At 50.5% G+C, this 26940-nt stretch overlaps 1 protein-coding gene across 2 annotated transcripts in view; it reads left to right on the top strand.

The window, feature by feature from the left end:
- Window positions 1-26940, top strand: part of UBASH3B (ubiquitin associated and SH3 domain containing B) — a 141207-nt gene that overhangs the window by 91223 nt on the left and 23044 nt on the right. The window contains exons 2-6 of one of the 2 annotated variants that reach the window (XM_086678832.1): window positions 12448-12505; window positions 13292-13478; window positions 14777-14975; window positions 18358-18527; window positions 24027-24235. In XM_086678832.1, coding sequence (XP_086534958.1) covers window positions 12448-12505; window positions 13292-13478; window positions 14777-14975; window positions 18358-18527; window positions 24027-24235 — 823 coding nt within the window. The remainder of the gene's footprint in view (window positions 1-12447; window positions 12506-13291; window positions 13479-14776; window positions 14976-18357; window positions 18528-24026; window positions 24236-26940) is intronic. The other variant, XM_086678831.1, reaches the window with a different exon arrangement.

Below are 26940 nucleotides of genomic sequence, written 5' to 3'. Positions count from 1 at the left end.
GCGGAAGGTGCCATGATATAGTTACGTACGGGGCGTTCGGGGCCAGGCCAAAGACCGCTTCCTGCAGGAGACAAAACCAATGGGGAGTGTTAAGGGTTAGTAAGCAGTAGCCAGGTACCTGATGGTAGAGTTGACCTTGCAGGAAAAGGAACAAACAGGAGAAAGGTTTAAGAGACAAGAGTCGGGGAACCGAGTGCTTGAGGGTGAGGCAGAGTCCGTGGAGGGCTTGGTGTGCACAGTGAGGCGTTTATACGTGAGACTCCGCGGTCACCCTTTGCCTTACGTTCTCCTTCAAAGCGCACCCAAGAATCCTGTGGTAACGATCCGTCCTCCTGGTAGAAGACCCTCAGCTGAATTCTTCAAATCCTGGACTCACTGTTGTTTCCCCACATACCCTCCTTTTGAAACTGACCCCGTTCGGTGGAGGGAGAGACAAGGGGCGGGTAGGCCGTGTGCAGACAGGCACATGAGTCTGAAAATAACACCTGTTCTGACCTCACTTCATGGGAATTTGTTGGAAACAAAGCTCAAGTGAAGTCAGAGGGGAGTTCAGGTTGGGCTGCGCATGTGCTGGGCAACTGTGAACCAGTTATTGATCGGCATCTTGCAGGACAAGGTTAGATGCCATCACTATGAAATAACTTAATAGTTGATAAGACTGATTGGACCCCAGTTTTTTTCCTGATGTTTATTTATTTTTGAAGGATAAAGAGACAGTGTGAGCGGGGGAGGGGAGCAGAGCGAGAGGGAGACACAGAATCCGAAGCAGGCTCCGAGCTGTCAGCCCGGAGCCCGACACGGGGCTCGAACTCACAGACCATGAGATCATGACCTGAGCCGAAGTCGGACGCTTAACTGACTGTCGCCCCTGATGCATGTGTGCCAATTGGCAATTGTAATTATAGGTATGATCATTTATTTCATAAACAAGTGTCAGTATCATACCCTGTGGATGCAGGTAAGGTATTTGGGGGGAAAAAATTAAATAATCAAAATCAGAGTCCCTATTCTTGATAACTATATTTTGGATCTTCTGTCCTGACGATTCCCAGCCCTGCCTCTGCCACTAACTGACAACATTTATGGCTTCTTTCTTCCAGGAAATGTGAACGTTTAGCATATAGCAGTTCACTTAGTGTTAGCCTAAGTAAGTACCCACGAGGAAGCAGTCTGTGAAAGAAATTAAATATTATGTTCTTATAAAAAATTAAATAAGACCTGTTTTGATCCCGGAACTGTCACTACCTGTAGGCCTTCAACAGTGTTCTTAATCTTTCTACACCATAGCTTCATCATGTGTAAAATGGAGGCAGTAATATCCACCTCGCCAAACTGGCTTTAGGAATTAAGTAAGATAACCTGTAAATTGCACAGCATATAATAGGTACTCCGTTAATGTTCGCTTCCTTCTCTGTCCAAATACCCATCCCTTTGGGTTTGTAAAAAATATTTATGTATTTATTTTTGAGGGAGAGAGGGAGACTATAAGTCGGGGAGGGGCACAGAGAGAGAGAGAGAGGCAGAATTCGTAGCAGCCTCCAGATGCTGAGCTGTCAGCACAGAACCTGACACGGGGCTCGAACCCATAAACCGCAAGATCAGGACCTGAGCCGAAGTCGAGCATTTAACTGACAGCCACCCAGGCGCCCCTCCATCCATTTGCTGAAGTGGTCCTATGACAAGCTCCCTGACGGGCAAGGGCCATGTTTTCCTATTCTGATGTTCACAGCCCCGAACCCAGTGCCAGACCTTGCCACGGTACGTGCTTGTTGAAGGAACGTTTCATTGAATGAGCAAACGCGTGAACCATCAGGAGTTGGGTTTTAGAGAAAGTTCCCGTGGAAGACTGTCACTGTGTTTCCCCTCACCGTGATCCAGAAACAGAGGCCACTGCTGGTGCTGACATCCATCCGCTCGGGGGGACAAGTGGCCTGGTGGCTGAGCACACACTTGAGTGCCACGCCTTCCTTTTTTCGGCAGAGGGACCCGGACCAAGTTCCATAATCCCGCTAAGCCTCGCTTTCCCCACCTGCTCAGTGAGGGATACGATGGCACCAGCCTCACAGGGTTGAGTAAGGACCCAGGGAGACCATTTCTATTTACAACGTGTAGTAAAGTGCCTGATTCCTCGTACACGCTCAGTACCTGTTAGCTAGTACGCCACTCGTGTGGAGAGGCACAGAACGGTGACAATGACAATGGCTGGGTCTGGTCTGTGTGCTTTCCCCTGACCCACCAGTGTTGAGTCAGAGCCTCTTATGTAGCTTTGAGCTGAAACCATTTCAGAAGCGTTAAAAACCACCCGTGTTTAAGTATGTTTAGCTGATCCCAGGGGCTCAGGAGACAGGTAGTGGGAACGGGAGGAGAAAAAATGAGCCCAGCAACCCAAAACGACTGTTCATTTTCATCTGTTTCACCCAGATATGGGGGGAGGGGGTGGTAGTGAGGGAAGGCGCTGCCCCCTCTCTGTGTTTGAAATCCCACTTGCCAATTGCTGGAGCACAGACCCGCCCTGTTCCTTCACCCCCTGACGTCCTGGTGACCTCCGAGCTCCAGACTAGGAGGAGGAGGCCAGGGTCTCAGTCACAGCTCCACCCTACGCTCCTGTGTGAGCTGAACACATCTTTTCCCCTCTCCGTCGTCTCCTTCTCCCCTTCTGTGAACGAAAATAACGGGGCACCGGGTGGCTCAGTCGGTTGAACGTCCGACCCTTGATTTCGGCTCAGGTCATGACCTCACGGCTCGTGGGATCGAGCCCCACGTCGGGCTCTCTGCTGACAGCATGGGGCCTGCTTGGGATTCTCTCTCTCCCTCTCTCAAAAAATAAACTTAAAAAAAAAAAAACAAAAACAAAACCAGTGATGATCGGCCTGTTTCTCAGGGCTGTTAGAGGATCCATGAATGATTACATAAAAGTCTTAGAAGCTTCTCTATTAGCATGGCATTGGGGCTACCCATCATTTTTATCAGTAAGGCCATCCTTTTCCTGGGCACATCCTGCCTTCCACACGTCTCCAAGCACTTCTGCGCCGGGCTGCCAGCCTGACAGGCGTCCGGGGGCCGCCCGTGGCTCTGGATTAACCTCCCGCCTTCCCCAGTGCCCCCCAGGGACACACCCTCTTTTATCCGGTGGCCACCTTTGCTTTCAACCAGCTGGACTCTCCTCTGCAGGGACTCAGAGACTCTACACAACAGACACTCCCCCTCCAGGGGTGCCTGATTTCCGTGGTTTTCTATAGAACCCGTAACCTAAAAACAGAACCTTCTGGACTGAACACAAGAGACTTGCCGCCTTAAATGTGAAACCGAGCCGGGCAGCCAGATAGGGCACTAACCCACACTCCATTCGCAGGTATGTCTTAGGGGAGGCAGCGCGTATGAAAACATGCAGAAATGGTGACGTTCTGGAGAGGGAGCTGGTCATAAAAATAGAAATCACGGCCGTGTTTACCGAGCACCTTTTTATAGGCAGGGGGCGGGGCCAAGTGTTACTATAACATTCATGATACATTCAGCCCGTCTCTGGGATCGGTGTGTCCCTGGCTGGCTGTGTGTCCGCGCAAAACAGAGGCAACTTCTGATCCTGTTTCTTGGGGGAATAACTATGGTTCAACAGGTGCAGTGCGTTGAACTTTTGAAGCTTTGATCCCATTCTCTCGGGAAGTACAGGCAGAGAGAGGGAGAGGAGTGGGTCTCTGCAGCCCCACAGGAAGCACCAGTAACTTAGGATCTTAGAGGAAAAGGGGGAACCCTGGCCAGACTCTCCCCAGTGCATGATGATCATTGGCCACCCCCCACCCTCTGCCTAGGTCTGCCTTGGATAAGTGAGTGAAAACTGCCCCCCCCCCCCCCCCCCCGATGCTCAGAGCCTCTCAGGGACTTCCAACTTCTCTCCTGAGCTGACCTAAAGTCCCCTGCCTCCTGGGTTGTGTCCTCTTCTCCTGTAGACTTCCCGTGACAGTAGTTCCACATCACCGGCCGATTTCCCCTCCGCGCCTTTTCTTGTGGCCGTGTCTGGAAAGCTTTCCTTTTGCCCCAGATCCCGTACACTCCTCGAGACCATGTTAGATGGTTTGCGGATGTTTTTAGCAGAGGATGAATCCGCGTCTTCCAATGCCCCGTCTTGAAATATTCCCATTCGTGCGGAACTTACACTTATTCTGGGAAAATTGCGAAGACCGTTAGGTACCATGGAGAGGTGTATGTGCAGGTGTTGTTTTTGAGTGCCTAGTAGATGCCGGACGCCGTGCTGAACTCTTCAGATACAGGATCTGATACCAATATTTATTGCCATTCTGCATTGCGAGGTGGGTGCTGTTATCCCCACCTAAGAGACTGGGAAAATTAATCTTCAGATAATTAACTTGTCCGTAGTCCCACAGTTAGTCAGCTCCCAAGAATGAACTATAAAGTTCGTTTTATACTACAAGCATACCACTTGTGTCTCTGTGCAAAAAGTCTTTGATTTTGGGGGGAGGAAAGCTATTGTCTGGATCCTAGGGAGACTTACAACAGAGGCAGAAAGCAATGTGTTTTATTATGTCACCACCCATGGTCTAATGGCTGGTTTCCCAATTACAAACTCCAGAGAGGCCAGGGCTTCAGCCCCCTTTACACAAGAACAAAACAAGGCCTCTCCATCTGGACCGCTGGGCCCTGCCACATAAACACATCAGGGAACCTAAGCAGCATTTTCCCTGCTAACCACCCCCTGCGGAGAGCGGCTTAACGGGCTCTTTCTGGGTTGGAAAATAGAGTCTTGTTGATAGAAGAGAAAGAGGGGTGTCACCACAGGTTGGGTTTCTTCAACTGGAAGGCCTCCTTAAGGCTCCCAAACAGCTCAGCATTCCCCCCGCTCCCCTTCCCTGATTAGCCTTAAAAAAAAGCCCACAGCACTTTCCTTCCTGTTGGCCAGCCTGTTGGTGGTCGCGTCCCCGGCCCCCTGGCAGGCTTGAGATCCCATCGATTGTTAGATGTACAGCTCTCAAACAGGCCCCAGCAGCTGAAAGCCTAGGCCATTAGCCCCGGCTAACTGAAAGGGTTCACCGCCAGGAGACTGATTCCGAGATTGGGTCTTTATGATCAATATATCTTTCTCCATTAGGTTCATTTCCTCCAAAGGAAATGGGTAGGACCATTATGGTTTCTGTTTATTGACAGGCCTCTCCACTGGCCTTCTCCAGCTTCACAGGGAGGAGTCAGAGACTTCGGAGGTGAGGTTGTGAAACTGAACTGCCCAGCCTCTTGCAAGCCTCTCTTACTGGCCTTTGGTGACAAACAGTAGCTGGGATTCCTTGGGCCAAAGTGACAGAATACATTATTGGTATGTAGGAAAGAGTGATCGACCCTACCAGCTACAGGAAAGGCGGCACGAGTTTGGGCACAGTTGGAAAGAGTCTGAACACACGGAAGAACTTTCTGAGCACAAGGGCCATTATTTCTATAATCAAGAGACATGGCGGATTCCCCTGAAGATCTGTGAGAACGAGAAAGATTCCTTCAAAGGTGCAACCTCGAAGGAAGTAGTCTGGCCGTAAGGAAGAATGGACCAGCCAGTTTCTAGATCCTTTGTAACCACAGAATCATGGTTTAGTATTTATGGTGGCTTCTGAGGCCCTTTACAGATGTCACACCTTTCTTTCTCAAACTCCCTGGGTGGGCATTCATCACTTTCTCTTTGAAGATGAAAAACTAAAGCATCAAGCTGGGAAACAACTTCCTTTGGGGAAAAAGCACCTGAGAACCTGTGCCCACGTCCCAGCTCCTGCAAGGACCCACTGGGGCAACAGCATTTGGCCACTCCTTGATTTTACATCTGCCAAGAAGTTTTGGCTAAAATAACCATCTCTGCTTTGGCTTTTGTGGTTCTTAGATGCTCCTCAAATGCTCCCCAACATTCATTTGCCTTCTGACCATCAGTTAAAGTCGGGACCAAATTTGTATGGGTCTTATTGGCCACTGGTAGCTGAGAGGGTAATTATGTCCGGAAATGAAGTATCGATTAATGGGCAGCGATAGATGAGACGTTCAGGGGATCAAGTTGGTTGCTCTGGAAGCATCTCCCATCCTTGGCCCCTAGAGCGTCTGGACTCATGTCTGCCCCATATTCTGTGTCCATCCCGTCCTCACACCTTTCTGCTCTGCACCTGGGCGATGGCTCATTGCTGAAACAACCCTAGCCAACCTAACAGAAGAGAAGGCAGAGCAGGCTGATCATAGTTTGAGGTGGAAGCAAACCTTCACCAGAGGAGAAAGTCAGAATCCGAGAGGAAGTGGGTATTAAGCAAAAGCCCAAGAAACAAGTCATTTCTGATGCATAGAAAAAAGATAATAAGGTAGGGAGAACTTCTCCTTTAGAGATTAGTAGGGGTTTTGTGGGGTTTTTTTTTTTCATTTTTTGATTTTCTTTTTAGTCCTAAAAGCTTTCTTCATGTCTATACTTGCTCCTTCAGAAGGATAGGTTTGGTTTTACTCACTTTTATGTGGAGGATAAGAGGGAGGACTGTGCTGATTGAGCAGAGGTAAATGCACAGGCAGACAGGTGCTAATATTCTCAACATTTCCACCTCCCTCTTCTACCAAGAAACCCCATTCCAACCTGGTAGGCACCCAGGAGGCAGGAGCAGGTGTCCACGACCATTCCCAACCAGAGGGTTAGGGGCCACTTCATCCTGGGTTTCCAGAGAAGAGGAAGCTTGGGGGCAGTTAGCAGAAATGCTTCCCAGGGCTCTAGGCTCAGGGCGTCAACTATTCAGTATACTTCTTTCACTGATTCAGAGCTTAGCCACAGCCTGTGGGAGCAGCCCCTGGATTGGGACAACCACAGAAATGACCGGACAGCTGACCTATCAGGTGAGAGCTGCCCAGGTCCAGAGAGGAGGCTTCTTGACAATATAGCTTTCACCATTTTTCATGAGGGTTTAAAGTCTGTGAAGCTCTCGGTGCAAGGAAGGCCTCCAATCATTATTGACTGTGTTGACTGTTTTCCTCTTGCTGGAGCAACCTGTGGGTGCAGAGTCACCTGCTTGCCTCTATCCTCAGGATAGCTGTCAGCCTCAGGCAAGTCGTTAAGCCGCCTCCAATTCTCTGATGAAGAAGGTCCGAAGAAGGTCCGCATTAAGCTGGCAATTCTCCACCCAGCACACTAAAAGCCTCTGATATTTCTCCCTAAAACCACACTACAAAACAATGTCCGTTTTTCAAATACACCCTAAAAGAATCCCTCAACGTTGTTTAGTGGAACCAGTGGCCCCTTGATAGGGCTGGACTTTCCAACCAGGAAAAACAGAAGTTGGGTTCCCTCTAAGTTTGCTCGCTCCCCAGTCTAGCACAGATCATTAAGCGAATTCTGAGGAAAGAGAATAAGGTATCTGGTTAATTAGGTCATCCTTTAATTGAATTCAAAGTCTTAGATGTGGAAAATGTAACAACTGGTATCCTGGAGGTTGAGAACATTTTTTTTTTTAATCCTACAGTGAGCATTAAATATTGCTAATATTTGAGATTATCTTAGCTACATGAAGGAATGATAGAATTTTTGTCGCATGGGGAGTTTCATCTACTTGCAGGATTACAGGCTTGGCCTCCTGTCTTCTCTTTTCCTACATAACGAAGTTTTCGGTCACAGGGAACCAAAGCAAGAGCGTACACGATCTGGAGGCCGCAAGATGTGCTGACCAGCAATCCAAAGCCAAGGACAGAACAACTTCAAGTAATTGGAAAGCTCGGCTTGATTGGATCAAGCTCTTACTACTTTGAGGGAATGTCCTTCCTTTTCTAGTAGTATGTGTGTTGCTTCTTGTGTTTTAAAAGATTCCGGTGTCAGATATCTGAGTTTTGTCAGGTGCAGAAAAATAGGGGAAGAACTCTTCTGAAGGCACGTAAAAGACGAATGACCCTGGAGAACCTGGGAGTCTGAGCCAACCTGTCTACCTGAGCCAGGGATGCCTTGACTATTGATCCCAGTATTGAGTGATTTGGGAGCTGACGGTACTCCGTAGGGAATCGGAACTCACTGGGTAGCCTAAAAGAAGTGTCTGGCTTACGAACAGAAAGAGATATGGAATCACAAGCTAACAGAAAAAGCTTTATGAATGTGGTTCCCACAACGAGACCTGGTGTCTGCTGAGGACTCTCGGTCTAGCTGTCCTCATGGAACGTAACAGAAATTGTTCACGCTCACCATGCGCAGACTTATCTGTACTATACTGCCTAGGGTCGCTTGGCCTACAATTTAAGAACGCCAGCCCCAGAAACTCCCTTTCCTCTTCTCTGTATGCCCAGCGCCTGACATACGGCTGGTGTTCGGCCGAGGGTGGCCCTTAAACAGGACATTCCAGTCCAGCTCAAAACCTGTGGTTCTGAGAGGGAGCAGGAATCATGCTGCACTGGGACACGGGGCCGGCCTGAATCCACACAGGCAGGCCTGAACCCAACCACAGGACCCAGAGGCAATGGTCTCCCAAAAGGACCCGGGCCAAACTCCATGAGAGTGTAGCTTTCTGAGCTAAACTTTTGGTTTGGGTTTTGGTTTTCGCTTGGTTTCCTGGTAAGAGTTCCTGGGGAGGAAGCGAAGGCGAGAGGCAAGAAAGGAAGGGAGGAAGACGCAGAGGGAAGAATGCCACTTTGTCTTAGGCAAACCAGAAAGGAATATTTCCTTCCCAAGCCCTTTTAAGACTTGAGGGCCTCTCCGTGACCGTGGTGGTGGGGTCGAGCGGTGGCCCTGGGGCCAGACCAACCTGGAACCTAAAATTCAGGAGAGCTGAGGGCAGACAGTGGGAGGGATCCCAGCGAGAGCGAAGCAAGGCCATCAGTGGGGGCTGCTGGTTCCTCCCGTGTGGGCTAATGTCCTCACAGACGCTTGCCTGATCTGTCGGTGAGCCATTGCTTTGATCTGATTGGTGCTGTTCTTTCAAACCACCATGAGTAGGACATCAGAGTTTGCGTTGGTTTTTTTGTTTGTTTGGTTGGTTTTGGGGGTTCCCCCCCCCCACCTTCTGCTACGAATGAACCCTAGACATAATGGGCAAGGTTAGGACCAGGATCAGAGGTGACATTTGTGTTCTCACGTAACAGAGCTGCAGCATTTCCCGTGTCCCGCCAAGTCCAACCACAAAGATCCCATCTGAATAATCGGCTGCTATAATCCAATGGCTAGACCACTCGCCTTTGAGTTTAAAGGGATACTCCGCCTTGATCTGCCCAGGGTCTCCGACAGTCTGCCAACTTCTGAGTCACTCCGAGCGGAGCAGCTGTACAGGCTCAGCCTGGTGTTTGGGGTCCACCCCGCACACCCCACTGTTCTTGGCATTGGCCCCGTCGATGGGCCGTGGAGGTGGGAGCTCTATAGCAACAGTCTTTGTACAGCAGGGTGGAGCGGGGAGATGTGCTGTGCCACTGCCCATGTTCCGTCTGTTCTGTGGGCAGAGTTCTGGGAACACAACCCAAACCATTGTCAGCCTGGTAGTGCGTGAAGGAGCACCAGAGCCCTGCCTGTGGCTTGTGACCCTAGGGAAGTGGTGATTTTACTCCCGCTGCCCAGAGAATCCCATTCCTCTGTTTCAGATCGGTAATGGCTTTCTAGAAACTTTCTCTACTTCCCCCCCCACCACCGCCAACAACAACAACAAAAAAAACAGAGCACCTCACTTTCACAACACCTTCCTTCCAGAAAGTTTTTCTTTTCAATGTTTATTTATTTTTGAGAGAGGGAGAGACAGTGCAAGCGAGGGAGGGCCAGAGAGGGAGAGGGAGACACAGAATCTGAGGCAGGCTCCAGGCTCTGAACTGTCAGCACAGGCACGCGGCCCCAACTCATGAACAGCAAGATCATGACCTGAGCCGAAGTCAGATGCTTAACCAACTGAGCCACCCAGGCGCCCCCCAGAAAGTTCTTTCTGGTGTCTAACGTGAGCCCTTTGTGCTCTAGCCAAAGCTTATTATTTTTTTTTTTTAACGTTTATTTATTTTTGAGACAGAGAGAGACAGAGCATGAATGGGGGAGGGTCAGAGAGAGGGAGACACAGAATCTGAAACAGGCTCCAGGCTCCGAGCTGTCAGCACAGAGCCCGACGCGGGGCTTGAACTCATGGACTGTGAGATCATGACCTGAGCCGAAGTCGGCCGCTTAACCGACTGAGCCACCCAGGTGCCCCAAAGCTTATTTTACTTTGGCCCTTGCTAGAGAAGGTACATCAGATACAAGAACCTTCCATAAAATTGAAGATTTCTCAGACCTGTCTTCTTCAGAAAGATTTGGGTTTTCTTAACCTTTCATCAGAGCCTTGTCACCCAAACCTTTCATTATCTTTCTCAATTATATCTTTGAGCCCTCTCCAAAACCTGTCTTTTGAGTTATGGGGACCATAACTTAATTAGATCTCTCATTTCCAGATGATACTCCTGGTGCTTAAGGAAAAATGAATTAAATTTCAGTCAGATATATTTCACTGGGGGAAGGGCCTGTAAAAAAAAAAAAAAAAAAGAAAAGAAAGAAAGAAAGAGAAATTGGATCCTTTACATAAATAGGACATTGTATCACAAATGAGTTTTTCCTTCCCCGGTTTTTTGAAACAATGGGTCTTTTTTTGGTGAATTTAATTCCTCAGAGATTCTAACCTAAAAGACCATGATCTGCATTCTTTCGTGGGTATGTGGGTTCTGCATCCAAAAAAAAAGCATACGATGTGTGCCTCTAATAAGTGGGCAACATGGCAGTAATTAAGCACCTTAAGGTCTGGGGCGAGTGTGGGGGGGGGGGAGGGAGGGGGGTCCCTGTGTTTCCAGCCTTTTCTGTACCAGCTTTTGTTCTGAGGGGTTCAGAGGGGTCTGTCTGGCTTGCTTCTGTAATGCTGTTCTACTTAGCTGTGTAGATATCCTAATCCTGATCATATGGTGTTTATGCTCAGAATTTCATATGCGAGAAGGTATTTAATTGATCTTTGGGCTGTGGAACCGAGCTACAGAGCCAATGGTAGGGACAGGCTGCTTTGAGCCCTCACCTGGGATCCCCCGGGGTAAAGTGAAGAAGTTGGGCTCACTCACAGATGATCTGAAGGTCCTTCCAGGCTGACCCCTGTGATTCACAGCACCAGCCCTTCTGGTTGCTCCACAGAGGGCCCAGGAGATGGACAGAGAAGCTGGCTTTAGTGGCCAGTTGGAAGAAGGGTGTTTGGAGAGTATCAACTGAAGCTAGAATTCCCTTCCCTTTCCTCCCTCTTCCAAAGAACCGGGATCTGGAGACTACAAGGGATGGGAACGGCCATTTATCGATCAACTCCGTGGGGTCAGATGAGAGTTCAAGGCCCCTTAGGTACACACCTATGGAGCAGATATGCTAAGTGGCTGCCACCACAACCTCCCCACCCACCCACCCCTGCCCAGAGGAGTCTACACTATTTGGATCCCACTCAAAATGTCACTTCCTCAGTGAAGCCTTCCCTGACCCCTTGACCAGCCCAAGTTCGGTGTTCCCGTCTTATGTTCTTATGGCTCCCCATGCTTTCCCTTCATTGCACTCACCGCCAATGTAATTATCTGTACAATCAAGGTTTTCATGCCCGCTCCACCCAAATCTCCATGAGGGTGGGGACCGTAGAAGTCTTGTTTGTCACCGTATTCCTGGAGCTTAGCACAGTGCTGAGAAAATAGTTGCACTTCAGGAAGTATTTCTCGAGCAAACGGAAGCATGAATGCAGAACGAATGGATGCACGGCAAAGCTGGTGACAAAGCCAGAACCGGCTGGCTCTCAGAGACCTGAGATTTGAGACACTCTTACTCGCGTGCTTGTGCCCAAGGGCCTCACCGCTGTCACCTTCCTGTGACACCGCCCCGTCCAGTAATAGAGTTTTGACTCCAGCAGGGGGAGTGATGGAGGCAGAGCTCTGGGCCACACTCTTAACCTGTCTTTTGTCCCCAGAGGCGTCTAAAATAGCGGGGAGATCATAGATCTAGCCTGAGGCTGTGGGTGGTGGCTGGAGATGGGTGGGAGGGGTCACTGAACTGCCCCAAAGGAAACATCCTTGTGGGCATCAGCTTCTAACACGCTTTGCCAAGGGGCTGCAAACACAAAACTGCTCGGCCGGGGATCTGGGTCAATGAGAGTGGGTGAAAAGGAAGGAGGACGGACCAAGACAGGCAACCTTTAGGGAAGCAAAAATAAAATTCTAATGTGGAAACTGCTGAAAATAGACTGCATGGCTGTCGGGCTGCATGCAAATCCAGTGCTAATTACATGGAAATTAATTACAAGTCCTGATTTCCATATGCCTCGCTAGGACCCTTGGGGGGAGGGGGCGTCCTTGCAGCAGGTGTCTGGTCTCACCCCCACCCCCACACGCCATTGAGGAGGCTCTGATGTCGTCTCCTTCACACTGTCGCCACAGCAGTGAGAAAGGCTGATAGGAGGCTAAAAATACTAACAATAGAAATTTGATTTCTTCTTCCAGACAAAAAGCCTTGGCATCCACAGGAGGGAGAAGTGTTCAGGCAGCATGTGACTGGTTGGTATGAAATAAATAAATAGAGAAAATAGCATATAATTAACTCTAAGTGCACGTGGTTGAGCAGGGATGTGCAGCCTTTCTCTAACGGACTGGGCGGGGGGTGGGGGGCAAAAGACCGTGTGACAAGCCATGTGACATGTGACAGGGTTATCAAGCTCACGGCCTCCTGGGTCTTGGTTCCAGGGTGTGCTTCTCCTTAAAGCTGTTTAAAGAAATTCAAAGCATTTCCAAGATACAGCCCCTAACACGGTATCTGTCCCCCGACTTCACTCAAAGATACACCTTAGGTGCGTGGGTGCTGGGTGAATCGATTTCAAGCAAAACAAAACAAAACAAAAACACCTTGCGGGACATCACTGCCCAGGGCAGGTCCCTACGCTCCTGTCTGGAGGCATGTGGGTTTAATCGTAGGGATGGATTTTTTTTTTTTTTTTTAATGTTTGAGAGAGAGAGAGAGACAGAGACAGAGCATGAGTGGGGGAGGGGCAGAGAGAGAGGGAGACACAGAATCTGAAGCAGGCTCCAGGCTCTGAGCTGTCAGCACAGGGCCCAATGCAGGGCTTGAACCCATGAGCTGTGAGATCATGACCTGAGCCGAAGTCGGAGGCTTAACCGACTGAGCCACCCAGGCGCCCCAGGATGGATTTTTAAAGCACAAAAACGAAAACCCATCCCCTTACAGTGCCTGGGGTATGGAGCCTTTGGAGGGAGGATCTGTCCCTTTCGGGTCTTCCTTCCCTTCCATTGTTCTCAAGCGGGTCCTGCTTGGCTCCCTCCTCTCTGGCAGGTTGTTCTCCCACGTCGGCGACCCCTTCCTGGATGACCCCCTGCCCCGGGAGTACGTCCTCTACCTCCGACCCACCGGCCCCTTAGCACAGAAGCTCTCCGACTTTTGGCAACAGTCGAAGCAGATCTGCGGGAAGAACAAAGCCCACAACATCTTCCCCCACATCACCCTCTGCCAGTTCTTCATGGTGAGCCGCAGACCCTGCCCCGGCCCCCCAGCCCCTCAGCCCCTGCCCGGGGAGCCTGGCTGCCACACCCCAGCCAGCGCCTTGGGACCTGGAGTCAGAGTCAGCAGCCTCGGGGAGCTGGCCGAAAGAGTCACGGGCTCCTGGGCTTGGATGGACCGTTAAGGAATGAGTAAGGTCCCATCTGCCGGGGCCCAGGAGCACCCCGGGTCGGATGCACCATCATGATGATTGCTGTTCCTCAGGACTCTAGGGACAAGCCTGACCCACTGAGTCAGGACCTGGACGGGCGGCCCCAACACTGAAACTAAAGCATTTCCACCCTGGTCCACGGGTAAGAGTAGAAATTAGGGAGCTAGGAACAAGAAATGTGCTCTACAGACACGGGAGGGGACTTTAGCCTCATAGACCCTCTGGCCACGAGTTTTGTCTCACCAGATCTTTCTAGAGACAGCAAAGATACCTGTGGCCCGCCATAGTTACCTAACCTCCATAATCCTAGCTATCACAGAGCTTACTTAATGACTAAATTAAATCCCCCTCCGTGTAATAAATATAAATACTTTTCATCTACTTTAGTTCCCTGTGGAGATAGAGCAGAATTGGCTTATCCAGGTGTATTCGAGATGAGGCAGAATGGTAGCACTTTTAGACAACATTTTCAAAAAGTATTTTCAAGTATTTTTTTTTCCAGATTGTCTCTGCCTCTTTAAGACAAACAAAACAAAACCGTGTTCCTCACACCTTCTTTCTTACCGCTCCCTCTGGGAATTATAATGATTATCACTTCCTCCCAGTCATTCCAGGATCTTTCTCAAAAGCATTCCGAACGTTAGAGACATTCATTTTCCCCCAGTGCTCCAAGAGGGTGGGGAGATGATACCGCAGCTCTCTGAGCTAGCGTGAGACTGGCAGCCGAGTCAACTTCTGATCATCCAAGGAGAACAGAAAAGTCACAGATGATGTGAGAGCAGGGGAAAGCACATCCTTTACCCTGAGATGCCGTTTTCTCCGGGCACATTCCCCCATTCTTCCTTCCCGCTGGACCAGGCTGCGCCCAGGGGCACAGCAGGGCAGGGCGGGAGGCAAGCGTCGGTCCCACGGCCCCAGCTGAATTTACCAGTTAGACGGCCCACGTCCGGATAACTGGGAGCCTGCAGTTCTCCTCCGTCCTCACAGACAGAAGCGAGGCTTTAGGGATGGCGTCCTCGGCCTCCAGCCCCGGGCAGAGGACGTCAAATGTTCGGTAGCGGTAGACCTCCGCCCCCCTCTGAATGGAGCGTTTTGTTTTCCCCTGCCAGTGTGAGGACAGCAAGGTGGACGCCCTGGGGGAAGCCCTCCAGACCACGGTCAGTCGCTGGAAGTGCAAGTTCTCGGCCCCGCTGCCCCTGGAGCTCTATACCTCCTCCAACTTCATTGGCCTCTTCGTGAAGGAAGACAGCGCGGAGGTCCTCAAGAAGTTTGCTGCGGACTTTGCCGCGGAGGCTGCGTCCAAAACCGGTGAGCTGACAGCTGCCAGGCCAGGCGTGGGTCCCGTTCATCAAAAATGGGGAAGGAAAGGGATCGGAAGTTATGGACGGCTGGGCTGGGGCCGGCAGGTGGAGGGCCCTGCAGGGATGCGCGGAGCACAGCCCTTTCCTGCAGCACCTGTGGGCTCCCTCTTAAAAATAGCAAACTACTGTTCTGCTAAGCCTCCTGGGAGAATGTCCAGCGTCGACCCTCAACAGCCAAGTTGAAGGCTCACAACTCACTGTTTCACACTGAAGCCGTAAGCGCAGCCTCTGTAGCACCACTGTCTCTCTCTAGTTCAGAGTTAACGAGCCTTCCTTCCCTGCCAGCCTCCCTGCCATGAAGGCCTCTGTCGGGGTCTCACAGCTCACTCCGTGAGGACCCAGGGCTGTGCTCGGCGGGGTAGCACAGCACAGAGAATAGAGTGGAGCCACTTAGTGTCAGAAAATAGATCCACCGGACCCATGTCCCGCAACTCCCCGAAACCCATTAGAGGGGTCCCGAAGCTTCAACAGTCTGTCCAGAAATGTCACCCCTTCAAGCTGTTTCTTGCTCTTTCCACGGCCGGTCCTACTTCAAGCCAGCTGAGATTTCCCACCAAAGGAATTAGCTTAAAAGATGCTCAGCATATGTGTCGACTTAGAGGCAGGAAGCACGGAGAGAGGACAAGTGGGAGAAGTTGCCAGAGCTTTCCGGGCTGCCTATAGGTACAGACGAGCTCACTTAGGTCAAGGTGAGCCTTACCTGCAGTGGGACAGACAGATAGTGGGGTCGAAGGGGGAAGAGTTGGCAGGGGGCAGTTTCTGCTGGTTCCCTTGAGAAGTCACCATCAGTGGGTATTTCTTAGGGACCGCGATGCGTTCATCCGTGAAGAAAGCAACGTGACAAGTGGTTTCTCCAGGCCCGAGATACAGGTTCAAGTACCTGTGCTCACAGAGAGCTCTGAGAAGAGAAAGGCCATCATAGGATGCAGTGGCTCCCCCTTCGCAAAAAAAGGAAATGCATGCTGGGCTGGGCAATGTGGATCCCTACAGTGGAGAAAGGGCCCTGCAGGCAGCAAGGAACAAAGTGTGTGCAGAGGCCTGTGTGGAGCCCCCTCTCCCCGCCCCCAGCAGAGCAGAGCTGGGCGTGAGCGGTACAGCTGAATCTGAGCATCGCATGCAAACTGGAGGAGGCCCAGAGTTGGCCAGCACCCCCGCACCCCGCCCCTTTCAAGGAGGGATGGAGACGGGAGAGACCTGAGTAAAGCTCCAGCTTTGCCCCTTGGTCTCCGAACCTCTGACCTATAACTCACCTGCCATTTTGCTTAGTGTTCTTTACCAGAAAAGCCCCTGTTAGGGCTCAGGATTCTAGAAAGAGTGTAGCGAAGGCTCAGCATCACCGAGCAGGATTGCAGGGAGGTCTCCCCTCTCAGAGGAGCTCTGACCCTTAAGATATCTCTTCTACTTAGGGAGGGGGGCTCCTTAGAGCCCCTCCCCAGGCACCCCTTCTTCTCCTGGGACGAGGCTCTGCTTTCTGACTTCGCTGGGGCCTGCCATTTCATGGCTTAATATTTCAGAGAAATGACATAATAGAGAGGCAAATTGTTTCCTGTTCCTATCCCTCCACTCAGGAAAATGACTCTTTTTCATCCCACAGTAGCTATTACCAAAACCACTAAAACTCCCACAAGACCCAAAACTGGTGGTGTGGCCACCAAACTCAAATCCTTCACAAATGTATAAAGCGGGTCTCAGCCAGGGCTGTGCCAGACTCTTAAGGCGCATAATGAGTGAGAGGCTGCGAGGCCCTTGCTTGCTTTCCTTGTAGGCAAGGGGAGGGCCAGCTCTTCTCCAGTATCTGTGGCCACTCTCTCTAAGAACTTGGCCGCTTGTTCTGTGCCCCTGTGCGGCCCCCTGGTGGTGACCGGGAGAACCGGGTGGCGCTGCCCTGGGTAGCTGGTCCAGCTTCTTGCCTCCTTGTGTGGATGGCTGGCCATCCCGTCTTGGCCCTAGAACCTATGCCTCGATATTCTAGACTTTTCTGCAGACCCAGAGTCCATCAGCGAGTAGATTTCTTGTCCTCCTCCGTCCTCGGTGGCTTACGGAGATTCATCATGCATGTATGTTCGATCATTGACCGAATACTAAAAGCCTATATCACGTGCTGAGCACTGGGGATTCATTGCAAACAGGACACAGAAAACCTTGCCTCATGGGGCTTACACCAAAAAAAAAAAATACGATGTAGTGTAACAGAAAAATATCCAACTGCTACATCTGTCTCCCTGGGACATGAACAAGCCCCTTAATTCCCTATCTTCGCAAATTCCCTACCTTCCCTTTGGTTGTATCTTCTGCGCTGTTCTAGCTTGGACAGTAGATGGATCTCCCCCATGTAAAGATGTACAAAAGAGAAACATAATTCACTGTTTTGTTTGTTTTGTTTCTTACGGTGTCTTAGAAGCACAGTCTGTATACTTTTTTTTTTTTTTAAGTTTACTTATGTATTTTGAGAGAGAGAGAAAGCACAAGCAGGGGAGGGGCAGAGAGAAGGAGAGACAGAATCCCAAGCAGGCTCCACGCCATCCACACAGAGCCCGATGCAGGGCTAGAACTCACGAACCGTGAGATGACGACCTGAGCCGAAATCGAGAGTCGGACGTTTAACCGCGTCACCCAGGCACCCCACCAGTCCGTTGTATACTTTAAAGCAGTGGCTTCAGTCGGGGAGATTTTATCCCCCGGGGCACACGTGGCCGTGTCTGGAGTCGTTTTTGGTTGCCACAACTTCTGAGGTTGTACTACCGGAATCTAGTGGGTGGGGGCCGGGGATGTGGCCACAGACCCCACAGTGCACAGGGCAGCTCCCACAACAGAGAATCATTCTGTTTTAAACCCTGGAAAACCCTGTCTTGGACCTTGAAAATATTCCATCTTTTCCCCTGGCTCCTCTGTCGGAGCCGCCCAGAAGCCAAGAGACGCGATTTCAAAACGACGGTGATCGGCCCTGGCCCGCACGCCGTCGCAGGATCTCTGCTTTGGCGTGAATTAGCTCATCCTTTGAGGTCACGGTCTCCTCGGGCTGGTGATCCTCCGTGTATTACTAGGAGGCAAAGCCGACCCAAACAATGACCTCTCCGCTTCCCTTGTCAGGAGCCAGGTGTGGCCCTTTCCCTCTCGAACTGTAGGCTGTTCGCGATCTGTTGCACTTGCCTGTCCCCTTATTCCGCTGCTGTGAAGGACAGCAGCAGCTCTTGTCCGGCCACGGGACGCCCTCCTTTGTCATTTGAGAGGCGGGATTTATGAGGGCAATCCTTCCGTGCTCTTCCTGGAGCCTCCACCGTTGCTCTGCTGACCACGTTCCAATAACGGTTCCCTTCCTTTGTTTCCAGAAGTACACGTGGAACCTCACAAGAAGCAGCTGCACGTAACCCTGGCTTACCACTTCCAAGCTAGCCACTTACCCACCCTGGAGAAACTAGCCCAGAACATCGATGTCAAACTCGGCTGTGACTGGGTGGCTACCATATTCTCGCGAGATATCCGGTTTGCCAACCATGAGGTAATGTCTCACTGTGGCTCCTGACCCTACCGGAGGCACAGGGGGTGCGGCCAGAACCGGGAGCATGGGCAGCTCCCTGCTACAGGGAGATGGGGACCAAAGGAAAGCAGCGGAGTGAGCACTGGACCACAATTTCCTCCGGGCTCGGCCTGCTTCCTTGGGAAGTTCTGAGCTTGCAGCCCTCCTCCCCGGGTCCCAAGTGACTCATCTGTGTAATAGCCCCATTGTCCTGTCTGCCCTGCCAACCTTACTGGAATGATACAGAAGTGAAAAGGGAGAGCAGAAAAGTATGTTGGAAAAGATTTTAATTCTATAAATTCATGGAGTTAATAGAAGACCTCATCCAGATCTTAGGTAAGGAGGACACAAGATAAGAAATACAAATATATATATACATATATATATATGTGTATATATCTGAACACATAATTAACAGATACTTGCTAAGTATCTATGGCATGTAAGTTACCATGGAACATACTAGAATTTTATTTTTTATTAATTTTATTTTTTTTAATTTACATCCAAATTAGCATATAGTGCAACAGTGACTTGGAGTAGATTCCTTAGTGCCTCTTACCCTTTTAGCCCATCTCCCCTCCCACAACCCCTCCCGTAACCCTCAGTTTGTTCTCCATATCTATGAGTCTCTTCTGTTTTGTCCCCTTCCCTGTTTTTATATTACTTTTGTTTCCCTTCCCTTATGTTCCTCTGTTTTGTCTCTTAAAGTCCTCATATGAGTGAAGTCATAGGATTTTTGTCTTTCTCTCATTTCGCTTAGCATAATACCCTCCAGTTCCATCCACGTAGTTGCAAATGGCAAGATTTCATTCTTTTGGATTGCCGAGTAATACTCCATTGTGTATATATCCCACATCTTCTTTATCCATTCACCCATCGACGGACATTTGGGCTCTTTCCATACTTTGGCCATTGTTGATAGTGCTGCTATAAACATGGGGGTACATGTGTCCCTTCAAAACAGCACACCTGTATCCCTTGGATAAATGCCTAGTAGTGCAATTGCTGGGTCGTAGGGTAGTTCTATGTTTAGTTTTTTGAGGAACCTCCATACTGTTTTCCAGAGTGGCTGCACCAGCTTGCATTCCCAGAAATATACTAGAATTTTTAAATGTGGTCCTGTCCTCAAGGAGTTTGAGTCCAGCAGGGGAGAGAGAGCAGATACATGAAATAAAAAACAGAGGCGACATGTTGTGACAATTACGTGCATCCCCTGGGAGGCCTGAGTGGGACCACTGATTCCCGGTGCATGTGGGAAGGTTGGCATAATCCTAGCATCCTTCTTTTGAGGGAGTCGATAGTGATTTCCAAGACAAGCCTATGCTACTCTGAAGAGTAATAGTGCCCTTTGTTTTAAGGAAAAGCTGAGACAAAGAGAGTGGCAAGTGGCTGGTCCACAGCTAATCAGCAATTTAGGACCAGAGCTGAAGCCAGAACCCAGGGATTCTCACCAATAAAAACAAGCAGCCCATCTGGAAAAAAAAAAAAAGACCACACAGTTTAATGAGAAACTTGTCATCTAGTGTAAATACATTTATGAAATCGAGTTTGCTTCCAGTTTTTCAACAGTAAAAGGGCTGATATTTTTGGCAGGTTATCTAGCCTCTTAATATCTCTGTTGACTTTTTTTTTTAAGTTTATTTGTTTTGAAAGAGAGTGCACATGTGTGGGGGGGGGGGGGGGGCAGAGGGAGAGAGAAGCCCAACGTGGGGCTCGATCCCACGACCGTGAAATCATGACCTGAGCCAAAATCAAGAGTCGGCCGCTCAGCTGACTGAACCACCCTCCTACCCTCTTGTAAAATATAAAACACGGTTGAATGAAATCTCAGGGTCTAGACCAGCTGATCTCGCCACTGTCTTGGAATGTTGAGAAGAGCTGACCCATGAACCAGAGGTCCGGGCCAGGGCACGGGGCCTGCGGGCGTCAGGGACATGCAGCTTTGTCTGACCCTGCTGACGAGAATGTCCTGCCTTCCTTCCAAGTCATTTGATGGAAGTTTCTGGAAAGACACACCAAGGAGACGGGGCTTGATCTTGCTTCAGAATTCTGACATCTCCTGGAATTGCTCAGGATGAGCCCTAAATATAACGAGAGAGGTGTGGCTGACCGGACTCCTCACAAGGACAAAGAAAAAGGAAGTCAAGGGTTGCATGCAGATGGGCTGTGAGAAGTCACCTTTCTCAGAGAGGGAAGGTGGCAATGGAATTTTACCAGGAATATCTTCTAATCAACACTGCCCTCCAGTTAAATCAAAGGGTAATTGCTTTTCTGCCTGACCCACATTCTGCGCACTTGGCACGGAGGGAAAGAGGCAGCAAGCGCCCACACGAATTATTTTCTAAAAATAACTTGGCCGCTTTTATCTCTGATTTGTAAAAGCTCATTTATTAGTGTTCCTTCTGATACAGCTCTCTCTCTCTGAGGTCATTTGGCTTTCCCTGAGCCCCCCCCTGCATACCTTTTCTTGCCTGCCTTCTGTCCCCAGGACCGTTCACGGTTCCACTGAGGCAACAGAGGTCTAGAGAAGGAAAGTCATTTGGACAAGAGCACGCAGCAAGCCATGCTTGGGAGAACTCCTAGGTCTCCTCCCTCTGCTGGTTCTCCCTTTGATTCCGACCTGCAAATGCCTGTCTGTGCTTCGCGTAGTTTTCCGTGTTAGGGACTGCGTTGGGCCGTGCCCGGTTTATATGCCGAGCGACAGAAATCTGAGGAAGGACAAAAAAGCACACGTGGCTCCAGATCCTGGCTCCATCCCTTCAGCAGTTGTTAGGTTCACTTTCACAGCTTCTAGAACGCTCCCGTCCTACGTTGTCTCCTGCAGACAACGGCAATAGTATTTTGCTGGACTGTTGCTGTCGTGCAGGCTACAAAAGAAGATGATAGAAGGGCCATAATATGTAGCCCCGGGTGGGTGCAAGACAGAAGTGTTGCAGCTCCTGCTGTGCTAGGAGCATAAAGAGCTTCAAAGGCAAGGATGTTAGGCTCCTACCCCACGTAGGGTTGCAGCTGCCCTGCACGAGGGGAGGAACAAACTCGAGATAGACCCCACAATTCTTGCAGGTCAGTGGTAAACATAAAAGAGTATAGGGGCGCCTGGGTGGCTTGTTCGGTTAAGCGTCCAACTCTTGGTTTCGGCTCAGGTCTTGATCTCACAGTTCGTGGGTTCGAGCCCTGCGTCAGGCTCTGCGCTGATGGCACAGAGCCTGCCTGGGATTCCCTCTCTCTGCTCCTCCCCCGCTCGTGCTGTGTCTCTCTCAAAACAAAGAAACTTAAAAAACAACTTGAAAAAGAGTATAATGGAGTGCCAGACTAGGCATGTCTCCCGGTATCTCTCAAACGTAGGCTTTTTGCACGAGCTTTTGAATGGGCTGTGGGGACATGGGCACGAGTTATAATTTTAGATTTGCTGCAATATCTTAATTATCGTATTGCTTATTCAATAAATCGAAGCTCCTTGTCGCCTAACTACCCTAGGACACAAGGTCCTAGGACACAAGGTCTCCTATGCTCCTTTGCTGTGCCTCGATTTCCCTGGAGGTAACCTGGAGACAGAATACTCACCCTGCCCCCGCCAAGTGATAGGGGGAACAAGTGTTCTGAAGTCACTTTGAGTTTCTCAAAGGAAAGACACTTCTGGGCCAAAGGCATAATTAATTAGTCAAAACTATGCTGTGCTTGAGGATCTAAGAGAAGTTTCGACTTGTTCCCCCATGACTCGGTGCCTCTCTCCACCCTGTTCCGGGAAAAGGAGTGTTCCTTTTGGTGGATCATCGCATACCTAGTTTAAGAGAGTTTTTCTTTTCTTTCCGCAAGCTGTTTTCACAACGAAGCAGAAACTACCTCCCTGGCTAGTTTGGAAATGGTGGTTTGAGCACGAACGTGGCAGAGGACAGGGGAAGGAGCAGGAGGCCACCAGGGGCAACGATCTGGAGCTGAAAGATACTGGAAAAGAAATAGGGAAAGAAACAGGGGCCCCAAGCAAAAGGAAAATCAGAATCCAGCGGTACCACGGAGTCCTGTGCATTTTTATTTGCATTCTCTGAGGAAAAAAAAAAAAATCACCTTTTTGCCAGTGCCTTTCCTTAGAGACTTCCAGAAGGAAGTTCCATGAAACACGTTCCGATGTGTCACCTTGACAGACACAGAGAGAGCTGATTAGCTCACGAGCACACAGTCCGGGGGATCAGGCGAGAAGGGAGATCAGGTGTCCTGGTTCAATAGACATAATGATGTGCCTTCTGGATACAGGCTCCGTCCTAAAGAGTTTCCTTAGATGGTCTCATTAACTGTTATAATCCAGGCATTAGGTTACTGATGAGAAAACAGAGGCCCAAGTTAACAGCCTGAAGGTGGAAGCAGAATGGTTAGCCTGCCAGGAATGACTTTGGAACTTCAGGAAAGTCTGTTAAAGTATCTCCATCTCAGTGTCCCATGTGAGATAAATAGGATAGAAATGTCTTCCTTACAATTGAGGACCCTTGCTGTTAATGAGAAATCAGGACGATGTTTTTCCAAAATATCTTCGTGCCCATGCTGTTTGTGTCTACCGGGAAAGGATGCAAAACATCAAGTGCGTCAGCCAAGCAGTATGGCCTCTGGTTGGCTCTGAAGGCTCTTTATGAGCCCAGAGAAGAGACACGTGGTTTCCATCTGGTTGCCGGTGAAAGCTGGTTACACAGACGTACTGTATACGCTGATGGCTGTGAAAGATATTTTTCTTTCAAGGTCTTTGTCGAAAACGTAGGTTTAGGGGCGCCAGGGTGGCTCAGTTGGTTAAGCATCGGACTTCGGCTCAGGTCATGATCTCAAGGTTTGGGAGTTCGAGCCCCGCGTTGGGCTCTGTGCCAACTGCTGGGAGCCTGGAGCCTGCTTTAGGAGTCTGTGTCTCCCTCTGCCTCTCTGCCCCTTCCCCTCCCCCTCAAAAATAGACATTAAAAAAAAAATTTTTTTTTAATGTAGGTTTAAAGAAAGCTCCTTGAAGGCAGAGACTGCCTTGTTTAAGCCCCAGAGTGACTTATAAGGGGAAATGCGTCGGTCCCAAAGCCTTCCTACAGGAGAGTGTCTGCACCCAGACCGTCTGTAACCCCCATACGGAAGACTGGCTTTCCATGAGTGGGGTTTCAGGTGTCTATTAGGGTGCCTACCGTAGATGGAGAAGGGGAGATAAGTCCAACCCCATTTGTATAGCAGCTTAGTAGAGCGCCTACGGGCTTTCAGATAAATTTTAGAAAACTATTTTGAATCCTGAAAGGAAGAAAGGCCTGCCTGAAGGGAAGTCTGGAACCATCCAGCAGGACCAGGCACACATCTACAATACCTTGGGGGGGAGACATGCTTTCGGATCGGAGTGCAAATCTACTCAGAGCCTGCAGACCCCAGGGGCGCCTGCAACGTCCGCATCTGGAAGCAGGACACGCAGACGTGCCCCGGAGGCGCTCAGACTGGGCCTCACTCCTCCCTCTCCTCCTCTCTCAGACGCTCCAGGTGATCTACCCGTACACCCCACAGAATGACGACGAGCTAGAGCTGGTCCCTGGGGATTTCGTCTTCATGTCTCCGATGGAGCAGACCAGCACCAGCGAGGGCTGGATCTACGGCACCTCCTTAACCACGGGCTGCTCCGGACTGTTGCCGGAGAATTACATCACCAAGGCCGACGAATGCAGCACCTGGATATTTCACGGGTAAGCAGACTCACGTTCTTCACCTGCTGCTTTGGGAGACCACCACGGGCTGTGGGCAGATGGTGGGGAAACAGGCTCAGGAGATGGGAGGAAAGCTGTTGGTTCAGGACGTTCAGGGAAGGGCCGACCTGGGGCATGGGAAAATGAGGGATGGGTGCGCTCCGCTTCTCGCTGCCTGCCCCATTTGATGGAACGGAGTTCCTGGTCAGAGACTCAACTGAGGCAGCTTGGGGGGGGGGGGGCACGCGCGGGGGTCCATCTCCCTGGCTGTGAAGCATGGGTCATCCCAGTGCTTTTGGGGCTCCTGTCCGCTCTGTCCTGGGCCGTTGCTCAAGAGTGGTCTGACTCCCCAGAACCGCTGGGCAGGTTCCCAATATGCCAGCCAGGCCGGCAGTGGAAGGCTTTGCAAGGGTCAGGAGACCTAACTGCCCCTCGCTTGCTAGGTGGCCTTGAGCGAGTCCTCCGACGTGGCGCATAAGCACCTAGAGAGAGAGACCGTCTAAAGAAATGGGCAACTGCCAGAACCGTAAAAAGACAGGCGGGGCCCCTAGTGTCCTCTAGAGTGGCAACTTTCCACCCCTCCCTCACGTGGGGTTTGCCCCCAAACCAAACTGGTCGCTCGGTCAGCGTGGCCCGTGCTGTAGGGCCAGCTTTGCCTCGGCAGATGAAACGGGCACAGGAGGCACCTTCTCTTTCTTAATCGGAGACGCTCAAAGCCAGCCAGCCCTTCCCTAGCACACGCAGGCGTCTCGCCAGGGTGCGCCTGCTGATTTGTTTTTCCTCTCTCTTGTTCTTGCTCTGTGCCAACGTGGCTGAGAGCCGGAAGCTCTGAGCACCAGCTGCGTGGTGCGTCTAACATCGTTATTACCGCCATGGAAGAGAAGGCGAGAGGGGCACTTTCAGGGAGCGCGTTGCCCGGAGGGAGAAAAGGAAAGGTTCTCTCCCCCCAGTCAGCAGCAAGCAGGCAAACCACAAACCCAAAGATGGGAGAGAACACCTTCCTCCTTAACAACCCCCTACCCAGCAATTCCTTCCGCTTCCTTTTGGTCCACCCCCCCCCCACCCCCCGCCCGGGAACATCTAGCTTTTCAGGGCACAGTCGGAAGGTCAAAGCTGCCTCGTGTTCCCCAAACATTTGCGTTCTCAGAAAGGCTTCTGAACATCTACGTTGTGTTTCCAAAGTCACCGTTTTATCCCTTAGAAAAACGAGTGAAGCATATTATCCGTGGATACAGTGAACGCTAAGATGATATGATGCACAGCTCTCAGACCTTTTTTTTTAAAAAAAAAAAAAGTCGGGCTAGAAGTTGGAGCAGAGTAGGTGGGAGAAGGCCTGCTGACCCATGCCAGAGTACTGTTTCCAGACCCACCGCTGTCCAAATTAGAGCTCAGGCGGAAACATGGGTCCACGGACCACAGGGACGTTTGCGTGCCACCTCCTTTTCTCTGGAGAGGTCCCTACCGATGCTGCTGCCCTGGAACCGTATCTGAAACTGTCAGCTTCCGCAGCCAGTGCTGCTGAGAGTGGGGAAAGGCTAGTGTTAGGTGTTAGGACCCCGTAATCAAGAATTTGAGGGTTTAGGCCGCTAATCTTGGGTTCAAATCTTAACACTCCCACTTAAAAGCTGTGTGACCTTGGCCAAGTTACATTACCTCTCTGAGCCCCCGTCTGTTACTCTATAAGGCGGGGAGGATAATTGCATTTACCTCACAGGAGCGTTATAAAGACCACAGTGAGGGGCGCCTGGGTGGCGCAGTCGGTTAAGCATCCGACTTCAGCCAGGTCACGATCTCGCGGTCCGTGAGTTCGAGCCCCGCATCAGGCTCTGGGCTGATGGCTCACAGCCTGGAGCCTGTTTCCGATTCTGTGTCTCCCTCTCTCTCTGCTCCTCCCCCGTTCATGCTCTGTCTCTCTCTGTCCCAAAAATAAATAAACGTTGAAAAAAAAAAATTAAAAAAAAAAAAAATAATAAAGACCACAGTGAAGGACTTAGCTTTACACGGGTAAGTGCCACACCCGTAATAGCACTGAAGCTAAAAAGCTGTTAGCTTTCTGATTTTTCTACCTCGTGTTTTCCAGTCCTCTCTTACATGCTTGTCCAATCAAATGTCTCTTCCCGAGGTGATCCTATAGAAGAACTGTACTTTCCTATTTAACTCCAGAAGCAGAAATGATGTAAGGAGGCTCCTGATAAGACGGATCTTCTCTCTCCCCCAACTAAAGTTAGCCTTGAGGAGGTACAGCCACAGGAGATGCTCCTTCAGTGACCTGGCTGACCCGATGGCAGGTCGCAGAGGGGACTCAGGCCACAAGGAGTGACCTTTCATCGCCCTTTCTGCCCGGTTCTCCTCAGTTCTAAGTCACTCATAAGAAAGTATTTTTTATCTATTTTTTAATGTTTATTTATTTTTGAGAGAGAAAGTGTGAGCAGGAGAGGGGCAGAGAGAGAGAGGAAGACAGAGGCTCTGAAGCGGGCTCTGCGCTGACAGCGAGCCCAATGTGGGGCTCGAACTCCCAAACCGCGAGATCATGACCCGAGGGGAAGTCCGCCGCTCGACCGACCGAGCCACCCGGGTGGCCCCTGAGTACCCTGACTAGGGCATCTCGCCTGGTTCTGAGTGTCTCTCAGTACTTGTCAGTTGGTGAAGCCCCACTGTGTCCTTTGAATTATGGGTGGGGGCTGGCCGGTCCTTCCGGGCTTACG

Source organism: Puma concolor, chromosome D1 (genome assembly GCF_028749965.1).
Source record: "Puma concolor isolate L17-30 chromosome D1, mPumCon1.1.hap2, whole genome shotgun sequence".
In the NCBI taxonomy this organism is placed as follows: domain Eukaryota; kingdom Metazoa; phylum Chordata; class Mammalia; order Carnivora; family Felidae; genus Puma; species Puma concolor.
This window is presented reverse-complemented; position numbering and strand designations above follow the sequence as displayed.